The 26814-nt window shown below is 43.7% G+C and overlaps 1 protein-coding gene across 3 annotated transcripts in view; it reads left to right on the top strand.

Annotated features, from left to right (window-relative positions):
* Positions 1-304: 304 nt before the first annotated feature.
* TBC1D24 (TBC1 domain family member 24) overlaps positions 305-26814 on the top strand; it is a 35200-nt gene continuing 8690 nt past the window's right edge. Inside the window, exons 1-6 of one of the 3 annotated variants that reach the window (XM_054271244.1) lie at positions 305-336; positions 12161-12291; positions 14698-15732; positions 19934-19951; positions 24296-24454; positions 25342-25405. In XM_054271244.1, coding sequence (XP_054127219.1) covers positions 14774-15732; positions 19934-19951; positions 24296-24454; positions 25342-25405 — 1200 coding nt within the window. In that variant the 5' untranslated portion in view covers positions 305-336; positions 12161-12291; positions 14698-14773. Of the gene's footprint in view, positions 337-12160; positions 12398-14697; positions 15733-19933; positions 19952-24295; positions 24455-25341; positions 25406-26814 lie in introns of all 3 variants that reach the window. The other 2 variants (XM_054271243.1, XM_054271245.1) reach the window with 2 other exon arrangements.

Below are 26814 nucleotides of genomic sequence, written 5' to 3'. Positions count from 1 at the left end.
ACCCCTCACAGTCCGTCACAGTCCGTCACAGTCCCTCACAGTCCCTCACAGCCCCCACCACCCCTCACAGCCCGTCACTGTCCCCACTACTCCTCACTACTCCCCACCACCCCTCACAGCCCGTCACTGTCCCCACTACTCCTCACTACCCCTCACCGCCCCTCCCCACAGCGCCGCTTGGCCCCAGGGCCGCAGACGCTCCGCGCGCTCCCGCCTGCCCCGGCCCGGCTGGACCGCGTGCGCGCGCCCGTCCCACCGCTGCCGCGCCCTCTGCGCAGGCGCGGGGCCGCTCGCGCCCCCGGTCCCGCCGGACGCGGCCCGGAGCGGCGGAGAGCGGTGAGGGCGAGCGCGGCTCCGGGAGTCGACCGAGGGGGCATGGAGCTCGGTGTCGGGCGGTAGCATAGCGGCAGCATCCTCCAGCGAGGGGCCGGGAGGGAGCCGGAGGGGGCCGGTTCCGAGACTGGCCTTCGTCAGGCCCCCGTGTCCGGGCCGCGGGTCGCTGGCTGTGCTCTAGACCAAGCAGCAGCTGCGGGGGAGGCTCGGGCGCGGCCCGGCCGCTGTGTCTGGGCGTGGGCTCCGGAACCCAGGGCGGAACCTCCGGGGCTGTCGGTGACCGGGCGCTGGGGGCTCTGGGCTGCGCCTGGGGCTGGCTCGGTGCGTGGAGGGGCTGGAAGATGTTCGAATGGCTTGTGCGAGCCCCAGGTGCCGGGCAGTGCCTGAGGATCCTCTGCCCGCTGGTGGGGCTCCCCCGGCGCGCAGAGTTTACGCCTAGGCTGCCAGCCCACCCCGCAGCGGGGCAGTCTCGGCAGGGAGAGCTCGCTAAGCCTAGCTCTTGTCTTCTGCAGCCTCCGCCTTCAATGTTTTTGAAATTTCTATAATGAAAGTAGAATTTTGTTGAGAGTTTGTTTTCACCTTAGTCTTTCCGGCCGATCCTTCAGTGAAAATTGCTGCTGGAATATTTGGGCTGGCACACTGTTAGCCACCAAACACCAAATTTAGAGCGCTGGCTGGGACCTGCCAAAATGCTCCCCAGCCTCTCTGGGCCTGTGAGCAAGCGAGCAATGGCCGGGTGGATGCAGCTGATGCTGATTCTGGTCCCAGGGCAGCAGGAGGGAGGACACGTCTCAGGTGCTTGTGAGGAGAGGACAGTGAGACCTTCTCCTTTAACTGTATTATCTCAATCCTTGTGTTTTTATATCCAATTCCTACAAGAAGCTGGAGCATCTGAAAGCTTTTCTGGCTTAGAGGAAATCCCAGTAGGATTTTCAGAGCATACAGGAGTACCCAGAGCATAGAAATAACATGGATCATATCTAGGGCACTGTATTACCAGAACAGGGAATTCCCTGGTGTTGGAATTTCCTTCTCTCTGTTATCACTAGCTGTTAGACTGTTGCAAAAGACTTCTCCGAGGTGGTTACTCAAGAACAACAATGATAACTGTAGTTCAAGGATTCCAGCAACATTTTATAGTAACTTTTTGTTCCTTCCAAGCAATACCTGATACTTATATCCTTTGTATTTTTCAAAACAGCTGTGGATAGTATTGAACAATAATTAGCTGTTGGGAATCCTTGTACTGAAAGTCTTTTGTGTCATTAATATTTGAAAGTTTGCAGGTGTTCCCATGGCCAGAAATTTTAACTCAAAGAAAAACAGCTTTCTCCCTGGTTTTTTTTTGGGTTGGTTTATTTGTTGTTTGTTTGTTTTGAGAGGGTTGTTGTTTTGTTTTGTTTGAGATTTTTTGGTAGTGGTGGTGGGGGTTTTGTGGTTTTTGTTTTGTTCTTTGTTTCTGTGGGGTTTGTTTGTTTGTTTGGGGCTTTTGGGGGTTTTTGTTGTTAATGATTAAGTGCTGCCAAGTAAATGTTTCTAGCAGGCTGTTTGTGGATCCATCACATATTTAAGTACCTCTGCTCTTCCCAGCTCACTCCTTATTTTTGTGATCTTTGTTTTCTCCCTTTGGTTGTATTTGCTTATTTGTTCTGCTAATCGGAAATCTTTAAGGGCCTCCATCCTCTGATCCCCCTGTTATTTGGACTGTAAAGAAAAATGGGAAAAGAAGCTATCCCTGTACTAAAATAACTGTCCGTGTATTTAAGGCAAGCAAAGCAGTACATCCTGCATGGGTGTCTCACCACCTCCAACACCACGGTTATTGCAGTCTGATATTGCATTGTTTAGGCATTATTGTTGGCTTGTGTTGTATGCACTGTCTGGCATTTGTTTAGGTTGTGCCTTTGCTTTAGTGCTGAAGAGACATACAGGCAGTGACAGCAGTTATTGGTAACATGCCATAGCTTGGGTCCTTGCTGTTCTTCTGGCTCTGCAGAACTCCCCCTGCCTTCCCTGTCAGGTTGGAGAGGCAGCTGGAACTGCTGCTGCTGGGCTGTGTGGCTGCATGCTCAGGCACAGATGAGTCTGTGTTACCACTCAGAATTGATAAACTGTGTTACTGGTCTGAAGGAAAAGTAGCTCCTTTTATTCTGTCTGTACAGCCTTGAATCAAGACTAAAGAACTACAATTTTTCTCAAATTTGTTTGGGGATGCCTTTATTTTCAGGTTTATTTGCAAAAGTCTGACACAATTGAATGGAGGTGCAGTAGGTTTTGTTGCAGAAATGGTGTTCTTGAGCTATTTCCTGCTTTGGTACTTGACCAGTCACCTGATACAAAAGTAGATCTTATTGCACTATAATTAATGATTGACTGGCTTGGAGTCCACATGTATTGGTGGGGATATGTGCTGGTGAGGTCCTGTTCTGTTCTCAAATGTTTTAAAATCCCTGGTGTTAATGGAAGTGCTTGTATCTGCGGTGTTCATACTCTTAGGCTTTAACAGAACTCATTGTTTCTCCTCCTGCTTAAACTTCTGCAGTTAGAGAACAATTGCCTGAACTTTCAGAAATGTTGCAAAAGACCATGAGCTGTTGATTCCCAGTGTCTTGTGAAGGAGACTCAGGAGAAATCTGGGTGACTGCCAATGTCTGTGTTAAGGAGTGTGCTGAATGATGCTTGAGGTGCAGGCAGCTACATCACCACAGAACCACAGAGTGCTTTGCCTTGGAACAGCCCTTAAGGCCCATCTTGTTACACCCCCTGCCATGTCCAGGGATGCCTTCCACTGTCCCAGGTTGCTCCAAGCCCCGTCCAGCCTGGCCTTGGACACTTCCAGGGATCCAGGAGCAGGGATTCCAGCTTCTCTGTGTCTGCCAGGGCCTTACCACCCTCACAGGAAAGAATTTCTTCTGAAAATCTAATCTAAACTTACTCTCTGTCAGTGTAAAATCCTTTCTTCCTCTCCTGATTATGTTGTCAAATAAGTGTAACTCAGGTGTAGCTGCCAAAATTCAACACTTCATTGTTTTGTTATTTTTTATGGGGAAAACAAAGGAGAAATAAATCTTCCACAAGTACAAGTGTAGTGCCTGTGTTTCAGAAAACTCGTACTGCTATTGCCAAATCTGCTGTGCTGGCTGTCAACATTTTGAAAAGAAAAATAACATTCAGATTAGTTTGAATTTTTCTACCTAATAGGACAAGGGCCAGATACCAACTCTCAGCAAATCAGCTGTTCTAACCCCATAGTGCACTGCATATCATCAGAGTGTAGTTGGGTTTGTTGGGTTTGTTTCAAAACTGGTGATCCAAACACTGCAGAGCTGGAATTCCAAAATCATGTACCTGTGCAGCAAGTACCTATTAGTCCCTGGAGGAGAGACACTTTCCAGAGATTGCCTATTTAATGTGGACTTTGTACATCCTGTAGAGAATAGGGGGGGCTAAAAGTATTTCTGACACAGCTGCCCCAAGTAGTAATCCTGCTTGTGATTTTAGAGACTGAAATGAGTTGTTGATGCTGCAAGCACTTTAATAATGTGGTTATTTAGCTGTTCTCTTTGGTGAGGGTGTTTGTCACCTTGTTTTCTACAGCACAGTTTCAGGAATGAAGGTTGAAGCTATGCATGCAGATAATTTTTTTTTTAAGCTGTGGAGGTCAGTGGTGCACCTGATGCATATCAGTGCTGCCCAGTGCACTGTTGAAAAAACAGTCTAGTTTTTACAGGTTATTTTTCACCTCACAAACAGACCAAACAGAAGGGAGTAAGTTATAAGAAGATCCGTACAGTCACAAGTTCTAAGATAAGGGTTAATAAAAGCACTTCAGTCTGAGTGGCAGAGGACTTTTGGGATTCTTTTTGTTTAATAGTTTTGTTCTGTAATATCTTCATTTTATAAAGAAAATGTTTGTTTTCTAACCTGGATGTGGAGACAGGACTCTGTTCCTGGTTTACATTTCAGTATGCCTGTATCCTCCAGGTGAGAGACTTGGAGCCCCTTGGCCGGGGCAGTGCCACTGGAGAGAGGAGCAGGTGCCTTGTGGGATGGAGACAGAGATCTCTGCAGCCAGGTCAGGAACTTGGGGTTTATTGCAAAGGGCCTGGGGGCAGGGCCCTGCTGGGAGCTGCAGCCACAGCTCAGAGCAGGCTGAGAGAAGAGAGGGGGGGAGAGGGTGAGAGGGTAAGAGAGTGAGGTTCCCATTACAATACAAATCTTCTTCTGTGTTGAATATTCTAATTCTCACTAACCAATCTAGTACAAGATAAAAATCCTATAGCATTTACATACAGCCTATAAGAATCATTACATCACCATACTGTGTTACTTTTTAAACCCTATAAACTGCTTTTTGAGCCCCTTCTTCTACTCTGACCCTTGGGCCTGTCTGCAAGCAGAGGGTGTTGTTCCATCAAAAGGGGATTACCTTCGGCAGCCACACCATTGTTTTCCAGTTGTTCAGTAACTGAGGGATCTCAAAGCTTGCTTTCATTTCAATCTCACTTATAGTTTCTATAGTCTCAAAATCTTTTGCCAGACAATCACATTTATAAGGCTTTCCTGTTTCATCTTCCCCAACAGTGTGTCAGGTGTGTTAAATGCCTTCAAGTTTCCTCAGAGCGAGCACATGGGTACAGAGCACCCTCAACAGCAAACCTTCCTGTAAAACCTGTGCCCTGGATTCTGAACTCTATGACAGGGCCAGTCACCCAAAGTTCTCTCCACAGAAAGACTAGAAGATTAGCAGTATAGTATACACTAATAGTAAGATTATAAACTTGGCAACCTGTCTGTTGTGATTTTGAAATCACAATCAAAGTAACGCAGGACTAGTGTGGGATTTCATACTCATCAGTTTTTCATTACAAGGTGCTGTTTCTGTACCTTTGCTGCCACACAGAAGTGTTTGTTGCTATTATTTTAATCGAGCATAAGTTTAGAAAGATGACAGAAATAAGTACCAAGATAAAGCAATGTGTTGTTCCAGTTCCCCAAAGTGGAGCTTTTGGATGAGCTTAGGGTCTCCTTTGCTTGCAAAGTGTAGTAGGTGTCTGAATATCTCCCCTGCGTAGGGTAATCTACACTTGGTTTCAGGAAAGGGTAGTCCATTACAGGGCATACCAAATTATTGAAGCTTTTCTTCTGAGCAAGGTCAGAAGAAAGGAAAAAATCTGTAGGGTTTTGCAGGGCTGCAAGAAAATGAAATTTTGACTAAAATGACAGCTTTAACTCTTTTTTATAGGCTCATCTTACTGTAAATTGGCTTTTGCTTTCCAAGAGAAAACTGCTGTGCCCTTATACTTAATGTATACAATCATGAAATACTCTGAGCTAATAAGGTTTCCCTTCCCTGTTTTTAGCTGCTGCCTGAAGTTATGGGAGCACAGATCTCCCCTGGAATAAAAACGTTGTGGGGATAACTGTTGGCAGGAATGAAGTGTACATCTCCATTTGCTTACCACACAAACAAGAAGTGTGTGTAGTGGTTTCCATATGCTCAGCATGGTTAAGGATTTGTGTGCTCTGTCACACCAGGGTTACAGCTGCATCCACACCTTTCCCAATTTAGGTACCCCTTGAGCTCTCCAGCACTGCCCCTCAAGGCTTTATATGTTCATGTGTTGTTGCACTGAGGAGGTCTTAAACAGTATCAACATGTATTATCAGTTAATTTTCCAGAAGAATTAAACTGGCTAAGTATCCACACAGATACTTGATTTTTTTTGACTAAACTGTCTTTTTGTTCTGTTTTAAAGATGATATGGGGAATTGGGATGTTGGCTGGTTTCCTTAACAGACTTTAAGTGGCACCATTCATATTTTGAACCTTTCTCAAGAGAGAATGTCCAGCAGTCATCTGTGTGGGTGTATTTTTGATAAGTATAATTATTGTGGGGAAAATTATTCTGAGCATTAGTTTTTAAAAATGACATGTGTATTTTTTATATTGTGTGTATATACAATATATTGCCATGCACTGGGAAAGGCTTCTTGGCAAACATCTCTCCTAGGGAAGCCCTTTCCTGGTATCTCAGATTGTGTCTTCTGCTTGTAAAAATATACCTGTGTTTCCATTCATGCTGTGAACTGCTGTTCTGGACCTGAAGAAACTCTAAATGTAAAAGAAATAACACATGGCTGCATGTCCCTGTAAAGTACATGTTCCTGCACCCTCTGGTTTAGATAAGAGGAAAGGAATAAATCAGTGTTTGACAGAAACCAATGCAGTCACTGTGTCTGAGAGGAGAACATATCATCAACAGATATTTAAATATGTTTTTCTGCCAGTAAATGTAGTGGAAAAGAGTCTCAAGGTGGTAGATGTCAAACTGACAGCATCCACTGCAACAGAGAGGGAAAAAGGATTTGTATTATTGTTTATGGATTTGATGCCATATCAGGTTTATCACTGACAGTCAACACTGTCTTTGGTTCTGTGTAGTTGACTGTACTTCCAAACAGAGAAAGATACAAGTGTTATGGGAAAGTTAAAATAATAAGACCAAAGATTGTATGTTCAGAGTCAGAGGTTGCTTTGAGGGGATACATGTTTGGAGTTATTTCCGATTTTGCAACCGAGGGAAGACAAATAATTAGCGCAACATGAAGGATTTTTTTCAGCCTTACAGTTTGGGAGGACCAAAAGGAAAACTCAGACTATGTAGTCAGAAAATTGTATTGATCTTTTTGCACTACTTTGGCAGATATCTTTTTTATAATGGATCATTTTTAATGCATCATGTAAGATAGTTTTGCAGTTAAGAGCAGTTTTCATCTGGAGGGGAAAAAAGGTAGGAATTACCCTCTCTTTAATTTTGCTGTTTGTTCCTTGAGTGTTTTTATGGTGTAGGCAGGAGAGAAAGCTACTGATCTATGGCTTTGATAACGTTTGCCTCCAGTATCCTCTTACAATGCTCTGCTCTTTAGCCTTTTTGAACCTTTGTGGAGCCATTAACTATTTCTTTCCTCTTGCATTTTTTCAACAACAATATGTTGTGGTTTTCCCCAGACTTTTATCTTGTTTGGTTCTGTGTGTGCCTTTTTGGTATCTTACTGCTCACAGCACCCACAGGGACTGGACATCAGAAGTGCTTGTGTCATCCCAACCCAGAGATGGGAAGGAGGGGATGCTTTATAAGTGCTTGCAGCTATGAGATGTATATAAATTAGATGTTAGGAAGAAATTCTTTCCTCAGAGGATGGCGAGGCCCTGGCACAGAGTCCCAGGAGAGGCTGTGGCTGCCCCATCACTGGAAGTGTCCAAGGCCAGGTTGGACGGGGCTTGGAGCAACTTGGGATAGTGAAAGGTGGCCTTGTCTATGGCAGGGGGTGGAATGAGATGATCTTTCAGGTCTCTTCTGACCCAAACTGTTCCATCATTCTATGGCATACACATTCTCCTAAATATATGCTATTATCACTTACCTGCCCAGCAGCAAGGAGCTGCTGGGTCTGAATGTGCGTCTGAACTTTAATGAAGTGCACAACAAATTAATTACAGATAATTTAGATTGTTTAAGAGGGTGATAGTATGTTCCTAAGAAAGAACACATGGGATTCTAGGACAAACTCTGTTACTGTGCTTCATACACAGTGATGATATCCCAAGAGAAATCATCTAAATGCCTAAAAGTATTTGCCCTGTAGAGTGCTGTGATATCAGGTCTTTATCAGTTACTTGGGAAATTGAGAGGACTTTGTCCTTAAAGCATATCAAAAACCCAGCAGGAAGCATCTAATAATTTGCTATCACACTATTGCTAAACTTGTAATAGAACATTGTCAGGAATTGTATCGTGGCACCCAGCCTGTGAGTGCAGAGTGCCCAGGGCACAGAGAGATCGAACTGCATTTAACCGCGTTAAAGCAATCCATCGAGCTCTGTGTACTCTGCTGGAAGGGATCATCACTGCACAATGCAGCCACTGCTCCCAAACACTGCATGACATGAGATGGTGGCTTTCTGATGCTAAATGGAGTGTTTAATTCAAGCTTTGAAACGCATCTGTGTTACCGGGCTTGCAAGGGTTCCTCAGGGGTGAAGAGACAGACGAGAATCTTGACTCCATGATCAGAAGGCTGGATTTATTATTTCATGATATATAATACATTAAGACTATACTAAAAGGAATAGAGAGAAAAGTTCAGAAGCTTGCTATGCTAAGAATAGAATAGGAATGAATAAACAAGAGAGCTCTCTTTGATTCTGTCCCAGAGAGAGCTTGGTCTTTGATTGGCCCTTAATTGTAAACATGGCACATGGGCCAATCACAGGTGCACCTGTTACATTCCACAGCAGCAGACAACCATTGTTTACATTCTCTTTCTGGGGCCTCAGCTTTCCAGAAGAGGGAAAAATCCTAAAGAAAGGATTTTTATGAAAAGATGTCTGTGACACATCTGCACCAGGGAGGGGAGGCAAAGTTACTGTTGGTGCTGTACAGTACTTGTGATCAGGAGGTGTTTGGGTGCAGGGGGAACAGTGATGTCCAGTCTTGTTCCCAAATCCATGTAGCAGGGATGTCAAGGGTGCTGCTGTAAGTCCAGCATTGGGAAAGCTGCAGGATGCACTGAATTACTGGGGCAGGAGAGAAAAGCTGCCTGCCACTTGGCTTTTGTTCTGCAGTTATTACTACCTTGCTGAGTTGCTTTGTGCTTCTGTCAGACTTCTCTTTATGAAGCAAACATCTCAGAGGTGATTGAGTACCCCTCAAGAATGGAATTCATCTCAGACTTTGGGGTTAATTTCCTCTTACTGGAAAAAGGACTAGTAGCAAGCAGTCTTGAGGAAGCAGTTCTCATTATCTCTTCATGTGCCTTCTGCTTGGATTAGTTGCACAAGATTATGAAAAAGAATAAATTTGAGTCTTTTCCATGCCTACAACACTGGTCAGAAATATAAACACCAAAGGATACGCAGCAGGTCTGGAGGATTATGTTACTCTTGATTTGAAGGGCAGCAAAAAGGAAAAATGGCTTTCTATTAGAACCTTAAAAAAATGTCTGCCAAAATGTTGGTTGTCAGTACCTAACTGTATCTGTACTTAGCAAAGAGCTAAATCCAAGGTGGTGTAAGTGCTCATGCATGAGATGAAAAATGTAATTTTCAAATTTGGTAGTTCCTGTTATAGAGCAACTACACTGGGTTAAAATAAGCGTTTTAATAATCTTTTAAGCTGTAAGCAGACTTTCAGAATACAAAGTTGCAAGAATACCTAAATGGAATGGGGAACCAGGATCTCCTGATTAATCATTGCTTGGGTTTTTAGGACACTCTCTTATGTTTATTAAAAGCAATATCAAATAATGTAATTGGAGGCTTCAGCCAAAGTTGGAATTATTTCTAAGAAGTTTAGACTGTGAATATGTCATTATTGTAGAGTATTTTATGTGCTCTCACTTTGAAAGAAATAATTGCCCTCTGAGTTCGTTTTAGTTCAGATATTTCAGTTTGCTAGTTCCTGCATTTGTAAAGAAAAAACAAACAAACCCCTTTAATAATAAGATAATTATTCTAAATAATAAAATTGTTGAACTTCCCCTCAGCCATGTTATCTTTAGTAAAATTGTAAGCTTATATTCCCCATACTGAAAGTAAGTAATAATTCAAATCTTTTTTTTCTGATATTTTTTAAACACTTCCTTAGAATTTTCTTTGTAGACAGTATGGGAATTTCCCTGTCACACTTGGCTTCACTGCTGTGTGTTTTATACACATTCAGACAGTTTTCAGCAGTCTTCTGAAAGCAGCCAAAAGACAATGGGGAGAGCTAAGGGAATGAAATGGAAAATGTGGCTAGAATAGCAAGCTAAATATTTCCTGAAAATTCAGTCACTGACTTAAAATCATGCAGGTTGCTGTGGTCTTTGCTTGAGTTTAAATTGTAATGGTTGCTTGCCTGCTTCAGAGTTTAAACTTAATCTTGAAAAAGCTTTTGCCTGTGCTGCAGCCATTGTTGGCAGATCCTCAGTATGCATTTTTCTGGTTCTACTTCTCACTTGGGTATTGCCTTTTTTTTTTTTTTTATATTGCACTTATCTGAAGAGCTCAGTTAAAAACTAATACATTTAACAATCTACAGTTGCAGGGTAGGTACTAAGAAGAAAGCTCTTTCTCCTGGTTCTGTTCTTCTATGTTAATTCCTGCTTTTTTTTAAAGTCAGTCTGATTAGAAAGGATAATGACTGCTTACTCTTAGTACAGAACTTGAAAGTTTTGTGGCTGCTCAGAGAAGCTGTAGCTGCCCCTGGATCCATGGAAGGGTTGGACAGGGCTTGAAGCAAGCAGCCTGGCATAGTGGAAGGTGTCCCTGCCCATGGCAAGGGGTGGAATGAGATGAGCTTTAAAGTCCCTTCCAACCCAGAATGTTCTGTGTTTCTATGGTTGTTACAAATAATGCCTTTTTTTTTTTTTTTTTTCTTTTTGCTACTTTATCCAATGCCCTTATCATTCTATGCCGACTCATACTGGAGTGCATTTCAGTTCTGTGCTGTTCAGGCACTCACCCATCCTGTTGTCCCTGTCTCCAGTTAGGGGACATTTACCATAACATGATGTTGACTTCTCTAAAGCAGGAGGGAAAGTGGTTTGCTGCAATAAGAGGCAGTAAATGAGTCTCTGCCTGCCTATAGCCATATCTGTATATCTACATTTTATTCTGAAATGGTTTTTTCTCTTCTGCCTGTCTTACCTTCCTTTATATGAGAGGTAAGCAAGGTAATTCAGGTGAGTATGGGACTTTGTGGCACAACTGCACTCTCACACAGCCATCCTCTAGTTTTACCCCTAACTGAAACTCCAGCCTCCCTCCAAATACAAGTCTGTACTGCCTGCTCATTTCCTTGTGGTGGGAGGGGTGGGCAGGAGACAGCCCTGACTCACTGGCTCTTGACTGCTGAGGGTGACATCTTCTGTCTCCTCTTCCCAGCAGCCCAAAGTTAAACATTGCCCTTTACCAGAAGAGAGAGAACTTGCCTCACAGGAGAGGGGGAGGACAATTCAGAAAGGGTTGAGGAGGACTTGAAGGCTGGCTGGAATTTTCCTGAGATTTCTTGGGCTCTTCTGTGGCAAGTAAATCCTCCCTGTCTGAGGCCTGCTGGCTTACAGTAGCTGCTGGCAAGGTATCAGGAGCTATGCACCATTACACTGGAGCACACAAGTTCTGTTGGTTTTGCAAGCACAGTTAAGAGCTGGTCATGCTCTGGCAGCCCTGACAATGCCCAATTGCTTTGCTGTCACTTTTTATTGCAACATCTAGACCTGTGAAAAGTATAAGCAGCCAGACCTACTTGCAGACCCCACAGATTTATCCCAGCCAAAAAATGTATCAAAGTGTGAGCTCAAATTAAAACTTCTGGCAGTCTGACTGCCACTGATTTCAATGAGCTTCAAGAGCACACATTAATGAAAGTCATTAGTTCCTGGAATGGGCAATAATTGCTAGAGTGAAAAATGTCTGTTTGATGCAGCCTCTAAGTATGCCTGTGTATCTTAAGAAATAAGACAGGAGAAGAAGGTTTACAGGGGAAAAAAGAAAAAGCCAAAATGAATCTGGGCGTCTTAGAAGTTGTCTTGCATGATGAACATTTTACTTAACCCTCCCTAATACAAATCTAAGGAGCTCCCAAGGGATGATGGCAGAAGGTAGCATGCTGGAGACACCAGCGAGCACAAGGCAGGGATAGTTTCTATGCTGAAATGTCCAGGAACAGAATGGTTCATCTTCCCATGCTTTTGCCACTGCAAAGTAGGATTAAATTTCTCTTCTACAAAAGGACGTTATTTTAGGATTTGAATTAAAAAGGAATGTTTCTGTGATTCCCAGGTGGAGAATTACTGAAAAATGTTTACTTCCCTGGAGCTGACATTGGCTCTGCGATGGACGGGTGTCCTGCTGTTACCGGATCTGCAGGAAACACATGCTGAGCTCTCACGGAGACCCCACAGCTGAACCCTGTAAGATATCTCACTTTCAGAACAGGAGTCAGGACTATGTGTTGCCTCCTTTAATTACAGCCTGAGAATTGGCTTTAGATGTGGAAGAATGCAACAAAAAGAAATGGTGAGCATTTCTGTATCGCTCTTACACTGTAAGAATGATGATCTAAAACCAGTCTTCTTTTTATAAAAAAGCCCTGAATTAAATATGGTAGAGAAGAGCCATCCAAAAGCGTTCTCTGAAAGGCTCCTGCATGCTGCTGCCAAACTTTTAAAAGAGGAGTTAAATTTGGGACTTTCAGCATGTGATTCCAAAATACCCTGGTTAGCATTCACTCAGAATCTAGAACTGTCTGGATTGGCTGCTATGGCTGCTTCAGGCAAAATGTTTGATTTCTTTTCCAAAGGTGCAGCTATGAGGATGAGATCTCATCTTGATGGTGTATCTTCCTTAAGAGCTTCAAATAATTTTAAAGCACCTGATTTACGGAATGTAGCAGCATGGAAAATTGATGGTGTTTGCTGCTACCTTCCTGAAAGCATCTTCTGAGAAAGCTGCTCAGGCAGGCACAGACAGTTCCTCAGTCCACACTCACACCACAGATAGGTCAGCAAAAAAAGATGGAAAAGGTGTCTGTATAGAGTTCCAGCAAGGCTTATTGTAGGGTCATGCTGGAGGAGTCCAGGGACAGAAGACAACGAAGCAATGCAGTGTCCTGGGTTAAGTATGGGGTCAGGGGCATTTCAAGGGCAGGGCAGAGGGCAATGACCTATAGAAAACTGAGGTAAATTAGGATAGTGCTGCAGAGCACCATGGGAAAAAACCTTTTTGTCTCACCCTAAGCAGTGAGGCATTCTCAAAGCCTGTGGCAGATTCTTCCAGGGCATTAGAAGTTCCCTTATAGGCTCAAAGGCCTCCAGAATGGAAGACCATGCCAATAAAGGTCAAGTTCTATGTGTTTTTCAGTCTATCAATACTGGAATGGCTAAGAGTTCTTTGGAGGCCTTTCAGTAAATATTTTCATTGCTTTAACCTTGCTATGTAACATCTTAATTGGACAGAACAGTTTTATGGGCCTGTTGGATTTTATAGGGATTGTCTGCCTTTGCAGAGTGTGCGGCTTCCACAGCCGTGTTTGCAGCTTCAGTTGGACACTGAGGGCACATGGGCAGAGGTTCCAGCACTCAGCAGAGCTGCTGCAATAGTGGAGGTTATTGTGCATCCCCTTCTGGCTTTGCACTGGCTGATTAAAGCTGGTTTGGATATAGGCTTTAGTGGTGACAGCCATGCTCTCTGCTGAGACACAGGTGTGTTTGAACCTGGAGCCAGCAGGTAGATCAGGTAAACCTGGCACAAGGCACTAGAGGCCAGAACCTGATGTTTCAGCTCCTGGTGCTGTCACAAAGGTTTCTGTGGCATCTCCAATGGGAGAGCTGTTGTGTGTCCCTGTCACAGGGCATGGCCAGCATCCAGAGCAGCACTTAGGAAATCTAAGTGCTTTAATGAAGGTGTTTGAAAATGACTTGACCCTGTGCTGCAGTCTGGAAGCAGAGTTCTTGTCCTGCACAAGTCTCTCTTCTGGCACTAGCAATGATCTGGCTGACTGTACAGCTGCACACTGTCATTAAAGTTGGAAAAGACCTCCAAGATTGAGTACAACCTTTGACCAATCACCACCTTGTCAACTAGATCAGAGCACTACGTGTTACATCCCATCATTTCTTGAATGCTTCCAGGGATGCTTCTTGAACATTGTTGAGGGACAGTGATTCCACCACCTCCCTGGGCAGCCTGTTCCAATGTCTGACCACTCTTTCCATGAAGAAATCTTATCCAATGGAAGAAGAAAATTGTACCAGATTAACAAGCTAATCTCGGTGACTATGTGGTCACACAAGTGCTATTACAAAGAAATTACTTAGAGGACGTGGCTGTGGTTAGTAGGAGCACCGTGTATCTCCTCAGTGGCCACACTGTCTGAGAACAGCATACACTACCTATGAGACTGCATCCTTCTAGTATAAGTTTCACTTTATACTTCCCCAGAGAATTGGAAAGAGAGATTGCAAATTGAACATACTTTTCAATATTTTTTTTGCAATGGGAGTCTTCTGTTCACTTAAGTAGGATGTTAATGTAAAGGTCCATGCCTCAGCTTGGACTTTCAGTTAGGGAAATTAATTTCTTGGAGAGATGTCCTCAGGATCAGCGTCTTGGCTGGCCTTTGATCAATTACTGCAGTAGGAGTTACTGACAGAATGGAAGAAAAGTTTGGCTTAAAAATAAAAAGGCATCTTTAACTTTCTTTACTTTAGAAAACAGTTTTGCCATTGCAGGAACAAGTATGCACAGGTCTGGGTTCATAAAGAAAATAAGACATTATCTGTTACTCAGATGTCTGGTTTTTTACTTCCCTTTTGCAGAAAAATCCAAGAGTCCATCGATGACTTACTAAAGTCTCAGTTTTCATGATTTATGTGATTTGCTTCTCCTGGAGCCATGGATGAGTACAGCCGCTTTGTGGACTGGGACAAAATGGATGTGAGTGCCCAGAGCCAGGACACAAAAGAGCTCACCTGCACAGACTTACATGAGCTCAAGCAGCTCGCCCGGCAGGGCTATTGGGCCAAAAACCACTCTCTGAGAGCCAAAGTGTACCACAAACTCATCAGCAACATCCCATGCCGTACAGTGACCCCAGATGCAAACGTGTACCGGGACATCGTGGGGAAGATCGTTGGAAAACGCAACAGCAGCTCCCTCCCCCTGCCAGAGTTCGTGGACGACAGCCTGATCCCCACGTACTGCCTGAACGCGGAGGGCGTCGGGGCCGTCAGGAAGATCATCCTGTGCGTCGCCAATCAGTTCCCGGACATCTCGTTCTGCCCGGCGCTGCCCTCGGTGACCGCGCTGCTCCTGCACTACAGCAAGGACGAGGCCGAGTGCTTCGAGCAGGTCTGTCGCATCCTGGCCTGCAATGACCCATCCAAGCGGCTCATCGACCAGACCTTCCTGGCCTTTGAGTCCTCCTGCATGACCTTCGGGGACCTGGTGAACAAGTACTGCCAGGCAGCCCACAAGCTGATGGTGGCAGTGTCCGAGGACGTGCTGGAGGTGTACTCAGACTGGCAGCGGTGGCTCTTCGGAGAGCTCCCCATGGTGTACGTTGCGCGCATCTTTGACGTCTTCCTGGTGGAGGGGTACAAAGTTCTCTATCGTGTTGCGCTGGCTCTTCTGAAATTCTTTCACAAAGTCAGAGCTGGGCAGCCCATGGAGTCTGACAGCATCCAGCAGGACATCCGAGCCTTTGTGAGGGATATCGCCAAGTCGGTGTCCCCGGAGAGGCTGCTGGAAAAAGCCTTTGCTATCCGCCTGTTCTCTCGGAAGGAGATCCAGCTCCTGCAGATGGCCAATGAGAAGGCTTTGCAGCAGAAGGGCATCACGGTCAAACAGAAAAGGTAGGGCTCAGCACAGGTAACCTGAGCAATCTCCTGAATTTTCCCAGTGTGGGGAGCAGTCCTGGCTGACTGGTGGGGAAGTTCCACTGGTGCATGCTGGTGTCTGCTGATGCACTTTCTCTGCAGAAAAACTCAGCAGCTCCAAAATCAACTGTTGCTGGGATTGTAATGGGAACTTAAAATTAAGTACTATGATACAAGAGGAACAGAAGTTTCTTGTAGTTTGCTCAATTATGAATTTATATGGGTATACATTAATTACAAGTATCATATCTCAAAAGTGTGTTTCATAAGCAGTTTCCAAACTAAAAGGCATTTTAGCAAAGTTGGTGTAGTGGTTTTGGTTTGCCAGTTTGAGATTTCCTGACCAACACACCAATTAATGTAATGTGTCTAGTGCTGGCTAAATGCTAGTGCACCCACTATAATATACTTATTTCCTGCTGTGAGGTAGGATTAGGAGGAAGGCAGAGAAGACTCAGAGCTTCAAAAGGGTGTAAAGAAAGCTTTATTAACAGTAACTAAAAGAAAGAATAATAAGAATCAGAATAAAACCATTAGAACACTTATCTTCCCCCCTACAACCTTTTATTTCCCACTCACAACATACAGAAACAATTCAGTTTATCACTTCTAGAATAGTCTTTCTTCAGTTCACTTAGGTAGAGGAGTCCCTCTTGTCAATTTATGGAGACTTCTCCACAAGAAAACAGTTCTCTCGTGGCTTTTAATTTCCATGAACAGCAGCCACCCAGAAAATCTGCGATGGTGAAGTCCTTCCCATTTTTCACAGCTTTTCCCACAGCTGTGTTTATGGTGTACTATTTTTAGGATGAGCTGTTCAAGAGCAAAGGTTTTCTTTATCTATCTCTGAGATCATCTTCATCTCTAGGAACAGAGGTCTTCTTCTTCTTTCCCTGTCTCTCTGTTCAAGCTTCTCATAGGATCATAGCTACTTTAACATCTGCTTACTATTGTATTATATTAAAGAATGCTATACTAAATTATACTAAAGCATACAGAAAAGATACTTAGAGAAGGCTAAAAAGATAATAATGAAAACTCATGACTCTTTCCAGAGTCCCAACACAGCTTGGCCCTGATTGGCCAAAGAGTGAAAACAACTCACAGCAGAAACCAATGAATCAATCACCTGTGGGTCAACAATCTCCAAACACATTCCAAAGGAGCAAAACACAGGAGAAGCAAATCAGATAATTATTGTTTTCCTTTTTCTCTGAGGCTTCTCAGTTTCTCAGGAGAAAAATCCTGGGCGAGGGAATTTTTCCAGAAAATGTGAATGCCACAGGTTACTGTAGCTTGGAGGCCTTTGCTCATATCTACAATTTGAACGGTTCATCTCCCCATATTTTTCAATGAGTCCCAGGGAAAAGGAGTCTGATGTATCAATTACATCCTTCTCCATAGCTTTACAAGAGGATTTCAGCCCTAAGATCAAGGCATCTCCTCATCCCTCCCATCTGGGACTTGACTCTTTCTTCACTGACCTTGGTGTCTTTGTGTTGTTCTTCTACATGTTCTCACTCTGTCCTTTCCTCTCATCTGAGGGAGGACTGAAGGTTTGCAAGTCTCATCTGTGCACTGAAAGAGTCAGTGTCTCACCCGGGGCCTGCAGGTGCTCACCTGAGGCTGGCAGAACTGTGACTGGGCCGGGCCGGGATGGGCCGGGCCGGGATGGGCCGGGCTGGGCTGGGCCGTGCTGGGCCGGGCCGGGCCGGGCCGGGCCGGGTCGGGTCGGGCCGGGCTGGGCCGGGCCGGGTTGGGATGGGCCGGGCCGGGCTGGGATGGGCCGGGCTGGGATGGGATGGGATGGGCTGGGCTGGGCCGGGCCGGGCCGCGCTGCGCTGGGCCAGGGCCAGGATCTCAGCAGCCAGGCCAGAGCACAGCAGCAGCACGGCCGGAGGGCCATGACTTCTCCTCCCGACGGCAGCAGAACCTTGGCCGGGCCGGGCCGGGGCCGTTGCCGGGGCCCGGCAGGGCCCAGCTCAGCCGGGGCTGGCGGTGGGGCAGGGCTCAGTCACAGCAGATGCTCCAGCCCTGGCCTGGGCCCCGCGGCCTCCCCTGGCCCTGCCGGCAGCCGATGGGGGGCCGGCCCCACGGAGAGCCCACCCGGCCCAGCCGAGACAGGGAGGGGCCGGGCTGCCCTTGTGACCTGCTCCAGGCCAAAAGAGAAAAAGAGAGAATTCCCGGCGTTTTTCATTTGTAACATCGGTGTTCACAGAGGCATGTTCAGCTTTCTAGTGGTTTAAGAGCCAATATTCAACACCGCTCACTGATTGGTTTTACCAGGCACAGAGGAAGCTCTCAGCAGCTCCAATGATAAAACCAGCACTGATAAATTACTTGGAAGAAACATACCCAAAGAAATGTGGAAATTGATTCTTAAATATGATATTATTTGTATGAAATGTCAATTTGATGCTGCCCAGTACTGTGAATTCAGCAGTTTCTTTAGTGTAAGACACTGTCACAGCTGAGAACATTGTGCCTGACTGCAGAGCTGTTTTAACAGAGCAAGGAAGAAATATGTCTTATTTTCAGGTTACTTTTTAAATAAATTTAACTGCAAGCCTCCTGGAAATCAAGAGTGTAGTACTCACAGGTAGGAGTTGACCTGTTTTGTGGCAGGTTCATGTACTATTAGAAAAAATAACTTTGAAAGTACCATGGAAGAGTGACTATACAGATCCAAGAAACTGTTACAAAATCACAAGCCCTTCTCAGAAATAAGGGGAGGAAGAACTAACTCTGAAACCAGTAAATGAAATTCTGCACTGATGTGACAGTAAAAGTCATACTCATAAAAAGCTTAGCTGAAAGGTCTCTTGATGGATATAGAAAAGGCACCAATATATTAATCTGAACAAAAATAGCATCTTGGCAAGTGCAAATGTATGTGCAGGTAAGTAGTACATGTTCTGTTTTTCCAGAGGCTTCTGACAGCAGAAAACTTCTCCCAACCATTTCTGAACTCTCAAGTTCAGAACTGTTGGACAGTTGTATGAACTGCCCTCTGAAGAGAGGTGGCTTCTCAAAGTCCCCTGGATCAGTGAGTGTGGTATCTGGAATTTGGTGTCCTAGACACACAGTCTCACTTTCTCTAAATCTCCACTGATGTAGTAGGATCTTCCAGCCAGCTGCGTTGCTGAGTTAGCTACAGTGGTTGCAAAGTTACCATTCCATGGCATGGCAATACATACTCAGTACATTTCAGCCTAAAAGATGACATAAATGTTAGCTGAACCTCCTTCATGTGTCTGCATACCTGTAAAGCTCCCCCTGGTCTCTTCCAAGGGTTAATTTTTTAGACTCACAGCTTGGTTTAGAATCAGCTTCAGTATTTTCCTGTCAGTCTCAAATATTTCAAAGTCTTTAGCCACTGGATTGTCACACTAGAGGCAGTTCAGACCTTTGTATTTGAAACTTGTAACAAAATATTGACTCCTCCATTGTGTCTTCCTTTTGGGAAGTTAAGGAGAGTTGCAATATCCTTGAGTATATTGTTTAAATTGGAATTAGAGCTTTAAATTAAAAAAATAAATAAATAATTTAAATAAACCAGAGAAAAAGAAAACATGCATCAAGCAACCACAGATGCTGCAAAAGCTCCTGCTGTGTTAAATGTTGCAGGGAAATTCTCACAACATTGATGCTTTCAAGGCAAAATACAGTAATATGCCCAGATAAAGCCAGTAGTTACTGCTATGCCAGGCAGAGTTGTCACTGAAACATTTTCACCCTCTTTTGGCTACCTTTGTAAAGCCACTGAAATTTCTCAATGTCCCCAGGCACAGGGCTGCTGGGAGTTTGGTTTGGCTCAGTTTGGATCCCAGTGTGGTCAGATGGAGGTGCAGGAGAAGTGAGCTGTTCTCCAGTGCTCCATGGGGTGCCAGTCAGTTCTTTTCTCCACTTGTGTTTGGCCTGTGCAAGGAGAAGATGATTTATTTTCCCATCACATAACAAAACAGGGAGAAAATAGAATAGAAATGTTTTAACCCGTCTGATTATTTTTCAGTGCTTGATGACTCAAATCAAACCTTGCTTTGTTTCTCTCCAGGCTCCTTTCACTCTCTTTGTCATGGATGTAGGAAGTCACTGATCTTTTCTATCTTTTTTGTCTTTCTCTTTGTATGTTCTCCTTCTGTCCATTCCATCTCCACTGCACCACTCCTGTATGCAGTCTTGCAACTCCCAAAAGGTAGGTTAAAACACTGGAGTTTCTGCACTTTGCTCATTCCTGCTGTCTTTGGCTTGTTGTTTTTCCCAAGGTGGTCAATATTGCTAACATTGGGCAGGAGAAGCAGGCCAGCAATCAGAGCACCAGATTGCTGTGCCACATCTCCAGAATACCCTCCTGCAAAGTTAGTTCATAGCACCTGCAAAGCTGTGAGAGAAGGGGTAGTGGGCCCAAGGGCACAGCACTTCAGACAGCAATAAATACACCTGTGTTTTCCAGAGTGGGAAAGAGTACTGTACATGGAGAAAGTTCATGCTGGGATTATGGTTATGGCTATAAAAGGCCTTTATAATAATGGTCCTTTCTACTCTGGAAGAAAAAAATGTCATTTTTTTTAAACATCTCAACGGCTCAGAAGAGCTGTTAGGTATCATCCCAACTCCAAACCTGGTATATGCTGTTGCATTAGGTGTGAAATAGAGTCAACTTTTTATCTTCTTTGGAAGCTTTCTGCAGTTAATTGGAAAATTTTTGGACTGACCCCAACTAGGCACACTCCTAAAACTGACCTGTCTCTATTCACAGTAGTTTATATTTGCTTTTAAGTAGGTAGGGGTTTTTTAGAGCCAAGACAAGACTCCTTTTCTGTGTCAAGGAGGTCAGAGTTACTCAGCCGTAGAGCATTAATGGTTAATGAAGTCATTTATCAAGTCTTGGCCTGAAAAGTAAATCTTAAAGAATGAAACCCAGTGAATGGATTGTGATATCTGATAAGCAGAGAACTTGGAAAGAGAAAGGCTGCCCTGTGAGTATTAAATACCAGAGATGTTTGGGTTTAAATTCATGCCTTTGGGAATCCTCTGGCCTTGCTGCAGGTGCCCTGAGTTAACTTTAGTGAGTGATGCACACTAACATCTGTACTAATTTATAAAATCAAAGCTGGAGTTAACTTCCTCATGTTTTCATGTTTGAAAGAACACCTTAAGAGACTTAGCAAAGCATGTTTCATACCATAACTTCTGTGTTGAGGATTTTACTTCTGATAAATCAAAAATCTGTTAATCCCAGTCAAGCAAATCTTCAGCATCTGTGTATTATTTTTGCAGTTAGGTTGTTCTGAAAGCAGCAGAAAGCCTTGATTTATGCTAGGAAGCAGTTTGGATTTGAGGGGACTTAGGGAGAGCAGGATGTCTGTTGACGTTGATCTGGACATAGGATTAAGTTTCAGGTTTATATATCACAAATTACTTACATAGCTGTTTATGACTGAAAAAGAAATCTCCTTTTACCACACAATTATGCCCTCACTGAAATTATAATGGATTTCAAGGTTAATGCATCTCCTGTAAGATTTGACCCAAGCCAGAGTAGAGAAGGAAGGTGCCATTCAGTGAGTAATCTTTGGAGTTGGGGATTTTTTATTTTTTCAATAATATAGGGCACATCCACTTTGACAGGTGCCACTGCAGGTCCTCAACCTTGGCTTTACCTTTGGGAGTTTTGAGGTCTCTGAAGCACATAGTATTAATGATAATAGCTGCAAAAGCAACATTCCTATTAAATTAGCAAATGCTGCTTTATTAAACAGTAATTGTGCTGGTTTTCAAATCTAATTCCTTGGAATAATAGCAGTTGAACAAGTCTTTCTAACATCAGCAATCAAGAGAAGGTTGTCATAGCAATCCCAGTAACTGAGGAAAACACTGATGCAGGGTAAGACCTTCTGAATTTGTTCAGTCCTAGTGGTAGACTTTAATGCTGTCCAAATTTACTGGTCTCTCAAACTACAATGTTTTCACAGATGACCCAGAAAAGAGTGGAGTGGTGAAGGCTAAACTGAATTTTCCTCAGTGAATAAAAGCCAAAACACTTGGGTTTTTTCATAGCCCACTTGTGTTCTGTTCATTTTCACTCATTTACTGCTTTGAAAAGCAACTACCAAAGTGAAGGAGATGATTTTCAGTGTCATTAGATAAATACTGTTAAAAATGAAGAGAATTAATACAGGTTAGATTCTTGTAACTAGTTGCAATTAATAGAGATTGGATACTTGTAACTAGTTGCAATCTGGAACTCCCCCCAGAAAAGTTATATTTTTGCTCAGCAGCACGGAGTTTGGTTTGATAGGTGCAAGCTGTATGTGGCCACTTCTCAACACAGGGTCAGGTTTCAGTCTCAACCATCTGCAGCTGGGATTTGTTACTGGGAGATAACACATCATTTTGTTTCACATTCTTTGACCATGTTCTTTGGTTTAACTAGATGGTGCCATTAAATAGAAAATTATTTACCGTGATAGTCAAAAGGCAGGAACTGTATGCCTGGTACAGTTTTAAATGGTTAATACAGTGGTAAATTCTTTCTAGTAAATCAGAAAGATCTCTTTGAACAGCTGATACTCTGGCTGCATTAAAGAGTTGTGGGAAGGTACAGAGTACTGAAAGAGATGTGTTCAGAATGCTGCTTCGAGAAGGGTTTGGGTAGTAAAGTCTTTAAATCAGCAGGTTATAGTAGCCAGGAGAAGGAAAAAGTACAAAAGCAAAGATAGTCTGAGTGAGAGCCTTGTAGAAAAAAGAACTGGAGTTTAGTTGCCCAAACAGTTCACAGAAATGTGAAAGATGTACAGACCAGGTACACAAATAATTCTGAGGCTTGCTTGAGATGTAAATTTAAATCTGTATTATTAAGTCTTAGCCTATTTATCACCATTGCTTTCCTCCTGGAAATTCATTCTAATAAACAGTTGACTGCCCTGAATATTTTTTAATTCCTTAAATGTGGAGGGAGTAAAAATCTTAATTTCTGCTGAGCTGAAACCAAGTCTTAGTCTCTCAGCTCTGTTCCATAGTGATGTCAGTTTTAGCTGCAGACCTGCCAGGACACAGACGATGGGACCTGAAGTAAGATTCTGAACATGAGGTTCAAGGCTTAGTCCCTACTTTGTTTCAGTGGATCTCTCCTTTGCCTCAGATTGCTGTGTTTAAAAGTATAAATAATGTCCCTAGTCAGTGATACTGTAAGTATTAAAACCCATAAATAATTACAGCTTGCCTAATAGCTGCCCACAGAAGTTCCTTGCATTAAATAATGCAGGGTAGCAATGCAAAGATTGATTTCATTCATTTGGTTAAAATAAGCAGTAATGAATAGTCACTTCATTGAAAATGCTGACACCAAGGTGCCTACAGTGGATTCCAGAAAGCAGCTCCCAGTGTCTCCTAGCAGGCACTGCTCTGCATTGCAAATGCTGCTGAGTTTTTGGTACTATGAGCATGAAAAATAAAAAGTTTATATCTTTTGTATGTTTTAGGGAGTGAGCTAAGGTATCCAGATCCATGCAAATGTACAATACTGAGGGCCCCTTCATGATCATCAAACTGAGAGAAAAGAAATGTGTAATTGTCAAAAAAACCCATCAGAAATACGCAAATACTTGCACCCAAACCCTTGCATGCAGAGCAAACGAATAAAGCTTTATTTAACACCTGGCTGCCCAGTAATTCAGTGAGTTGTGTAAATTCTGTGTCCTTGGCTGTCTCCATTGCATTTTAAGCATTTAACATAGACCTTGGAAGCAAATAACATTTAATCCCCATGCTCTAGGTTTGCATGCTTGTTTAATTTGAGAAATGAAGACTGGTTAAGATGGTGATTATTGTTACCTTTTACCTATTTAAAAGCCATGAATCAATCCTAACTGTATCAGACCCTTCTGGGGGGTACAGGGATTTCCTTCCCAGTGGCTCCATCTGTAACCATGATCCCAGGAACATGTTTGTTTCATAATGAAGTGGAAGTCATTGGTAATTATATGTTTCCAAGAGGTGGAACTTCTCAAAAGCTTCAAATATTTGCCTTGGATTAAAATTGCTTACCCTGGTAATACTGATTCCTCTAAAGTTTCTGAGGGGTTTAGGAATTCTCTAGTCACACGATATGGGCAGGACTTCAGAGGCAGAAAAAATGCTACCCCTTCCTCTCAGATCCTGTCTGTTTATTTGGGTATTCTGTTCTCTGTGCTTAAACACAAGTGCCAGAGAGAATTAAAAACAACAAATATAAGGCCATGGTAATTTTTAGTGGCTCAGTGTTTTGTCCTCTGTGTGTAAAGGTGCAGGCCACAGCTGCCATACAGAGGAATAGAAAATACAGTCAAGCCAGATCTCTGCCTCTGAGGATTATGTTAAATTGCAGTAGTTTATTACCTTCACCAGGTCACGACCACCTAACTCTGTGGACTGGAGCTTTGACCAATAATTTATATCCTGGAGTCTGTTAGCATTCAGCTGTCTTCTCATGTTTCAGTTCAGTAATCTGAAACTTGTTAAATTATTGCTTCTTGGTGTTTTGTGTTGTATTTCTCAGGCAGAATGTGCACTTGGCAGTTCATGCTGAGAACTTCAAATCAGAAATTGTCAGTGTGAAGGAGATGCGGGATATCTGGTCCTGGATCCCAGAGCGGTTTGCACTCTGCCAGCCCCTCCTGCTTTTCACCACCTTAGAACATGGCTGTAGTCTGAGCAGGTAAGGAAAACCTTCCTCTCTCTTCTCTACTGTAGGGCAGAAAGGAGCAACTGAGGAAGTATTTGCTGGATTGACAAAAAGCCCATGCTTAGTCAGGATTTGATCTGAGGAATATCATTAAGGATGGAATATAAATGTGACAAATTCCTGTTGCCTACAGCATTTGACTGGGATATTTCCTATGCCATAATATTTTAAACTGTTCAAGATCAATTGGAAAAGTCAAACTTGGATCTGTTCACAGATTCTGCAGGCACTTTTGATAGATAACCACATTCATACTGACCCAAGGAAGAAGAGAACTGGAAACTGGAAATTACCTATGAATGATTGGGGTTTTTTTTTAAGTGAGATAAACTAGATGTGAGTTGTCCTTGCACCTGGTACGGAACACTATAACCCTATAGCCCCTAATAATGACTTTGACATCCGCAGGTACTGAGGCAGGGAGTGACCTGCTTTCCCAGCCTTATATGCCTGTGAGGAAGAGCAAAAGCAAGCAAAGAGAATGCATCTCAATTAATTTCCTTCAGGACCTAAAGCCCTTCAAACATGGTCGTCAGTCCTAGGCTTTTACAATCTTTTAGGTTGTTTCAATTCAAAATGCTGTAAAAGGCTGCAGTTCATCTAGGTAAGCTTCTAGTTATTTTTCAGAGCATAAACTGTACAGGGGACTGAGTAGAGAGCAACTGCTTGATAGTATTCACTTACACTCAGCTATATTATTTACATGGACTGTATAAAGTATTTGCAGGAATGTTCTCAGTCTTCAGGTGGTTTTTTGCCATGGCACCAGTTGGAGAAGGAGGCAGTGCCTGACGTTGAGGAGGAAAGGAGCTGCAGTTGGTGGCAGTGGAGTGCTCACTTTGTTGTGCTCTGCACTTCAGGTTCTATTCCCACAGCGAGGGACACGAACCAACTCTGCTCCTCATCAAGACAACAGCGAAAGAGGTGAGAGAGGCGAAAGACAAGTGATTAAATTGGTGTTTGGGCAGTCTGTAATGCTGTGCTGCAACACACAGCTGTTTATAATAAAATGAATAAGCAAGCTTTGGCTTGGTTTTTTTAAGAATCCATGCTTTAAATTATTCTATTTGTTGGTTATAGGACTGTGTTCTTGGGCAGACCTTGCAAACCAGGTCTTGGTTAACTGCTTTTTCTCTTGCAAATAGTGTGGGGTGATGGACTAAAGTAACTCATTTTGCTCTTGGACAGACTGAAATGCAGAACCAGAGGGACAGAGTGGGATTTGTGCTAAAGTTATGATTCATAGAAGACATTTTCATTTTCTCAAGGATATGAGGAAAGAAAGTAGCAGAATTTAAATGGTATGAATACTGTTGGACTACATGATGTGAAAACAAAAGCCTTAGTTCATCTCATTCTTGATTGGGAAAAAAATAAGCCAAAAAAGCTCTGAGAACCTGAGGAGGAGTGCACATGTCCCTTTTTTCTGCTCCTGTGTGTGACAATATTGGACAGCATAATGTGAAAACAGCAACATGCTTGTTTAAAAAATTAATAACTAACCAAGAAGTCTTCCCAGAACCTTCTAAGGAGGGCACACATGAACTTCCTGTAATGGTGTTGTTGTCTGTGCCACTGTACATGACTTTTAAATATTCTTTATCTAACATTAAGCTGTTACTGCAGCCTTTGTTCCTGCTTATTACTCTGGTCTTTATTCCTGTCTATATAGAATCACACAGAATTACTGGGTTGGGAGAGATCTCAAAGATCATCAAGTCCAACCCAACCCCAACACCTCAACCAAACCCTGGCACCCAGTGCCACGTCCAGGCTTTTTTTAAACATATCCAGGCATGGTGACTCCACCACCTCCCTGGGCAGAACATTCCAGAACTTTCTCACTCTTTCCATAAAAAACTTTTTCCTAATATCCAACCTGTATTTCCCTCGGTGCAGCTTGAGACTGTGTGCTCTGGTTCTGTCAGTGCTGCCTGGAGAAAGAGCCCAGCTGAGCACAGGCACCTTTCAGGAAGCTGTAGAGAGTGATAAGGTCACCCCTGAGTCTCCTTTTCTCCAGGCTGAGCACCCCCAGCTCCCTCAGTGGTTCCTCAGAGGCTTCAGTGTTCCCAGCCCCTCTCCAGCCTCGTTGCCCCCTCTGGACGTGCCCAAGCGTCTCAATGTCCTTCCCAAACTGAGGGCCCAGAGCTGGACCCAGCACTCGAGCTGTGGCCTCCCCAGTGCTGAGTACAGGGGGGGATGAGCCCCCTGCTCCTGCTGGCCACAGCATTCCTGCCACAGGCTGTTGGTACAGGATGATCCATTCCTGATCCAGGCCAGGAGCCGTTGGCCTTCTTGGCCCAGGGCTCAGTGCTGGCTCACGTTCAGCCGGC

The sequence above is a fragment of the Melozone crissalis genome, unplaced genomic scaffold (genome assembly GCF_028551555.1).
Source record: "Melozone crissalis strain CALT ecotype California unplaced genomic scaffold, PUWL_Pcris_2 ptg000012l_1, whole genome shotgun sequence".
NCBI lineage: Eukaryota > Metazoa > Chordata > Aves > Passeriformes > Passerellidae > Melozone > Melozone crissalis.
This window is presented reverse-complemented; position numbering and strand designations above follow the sequence as displayed.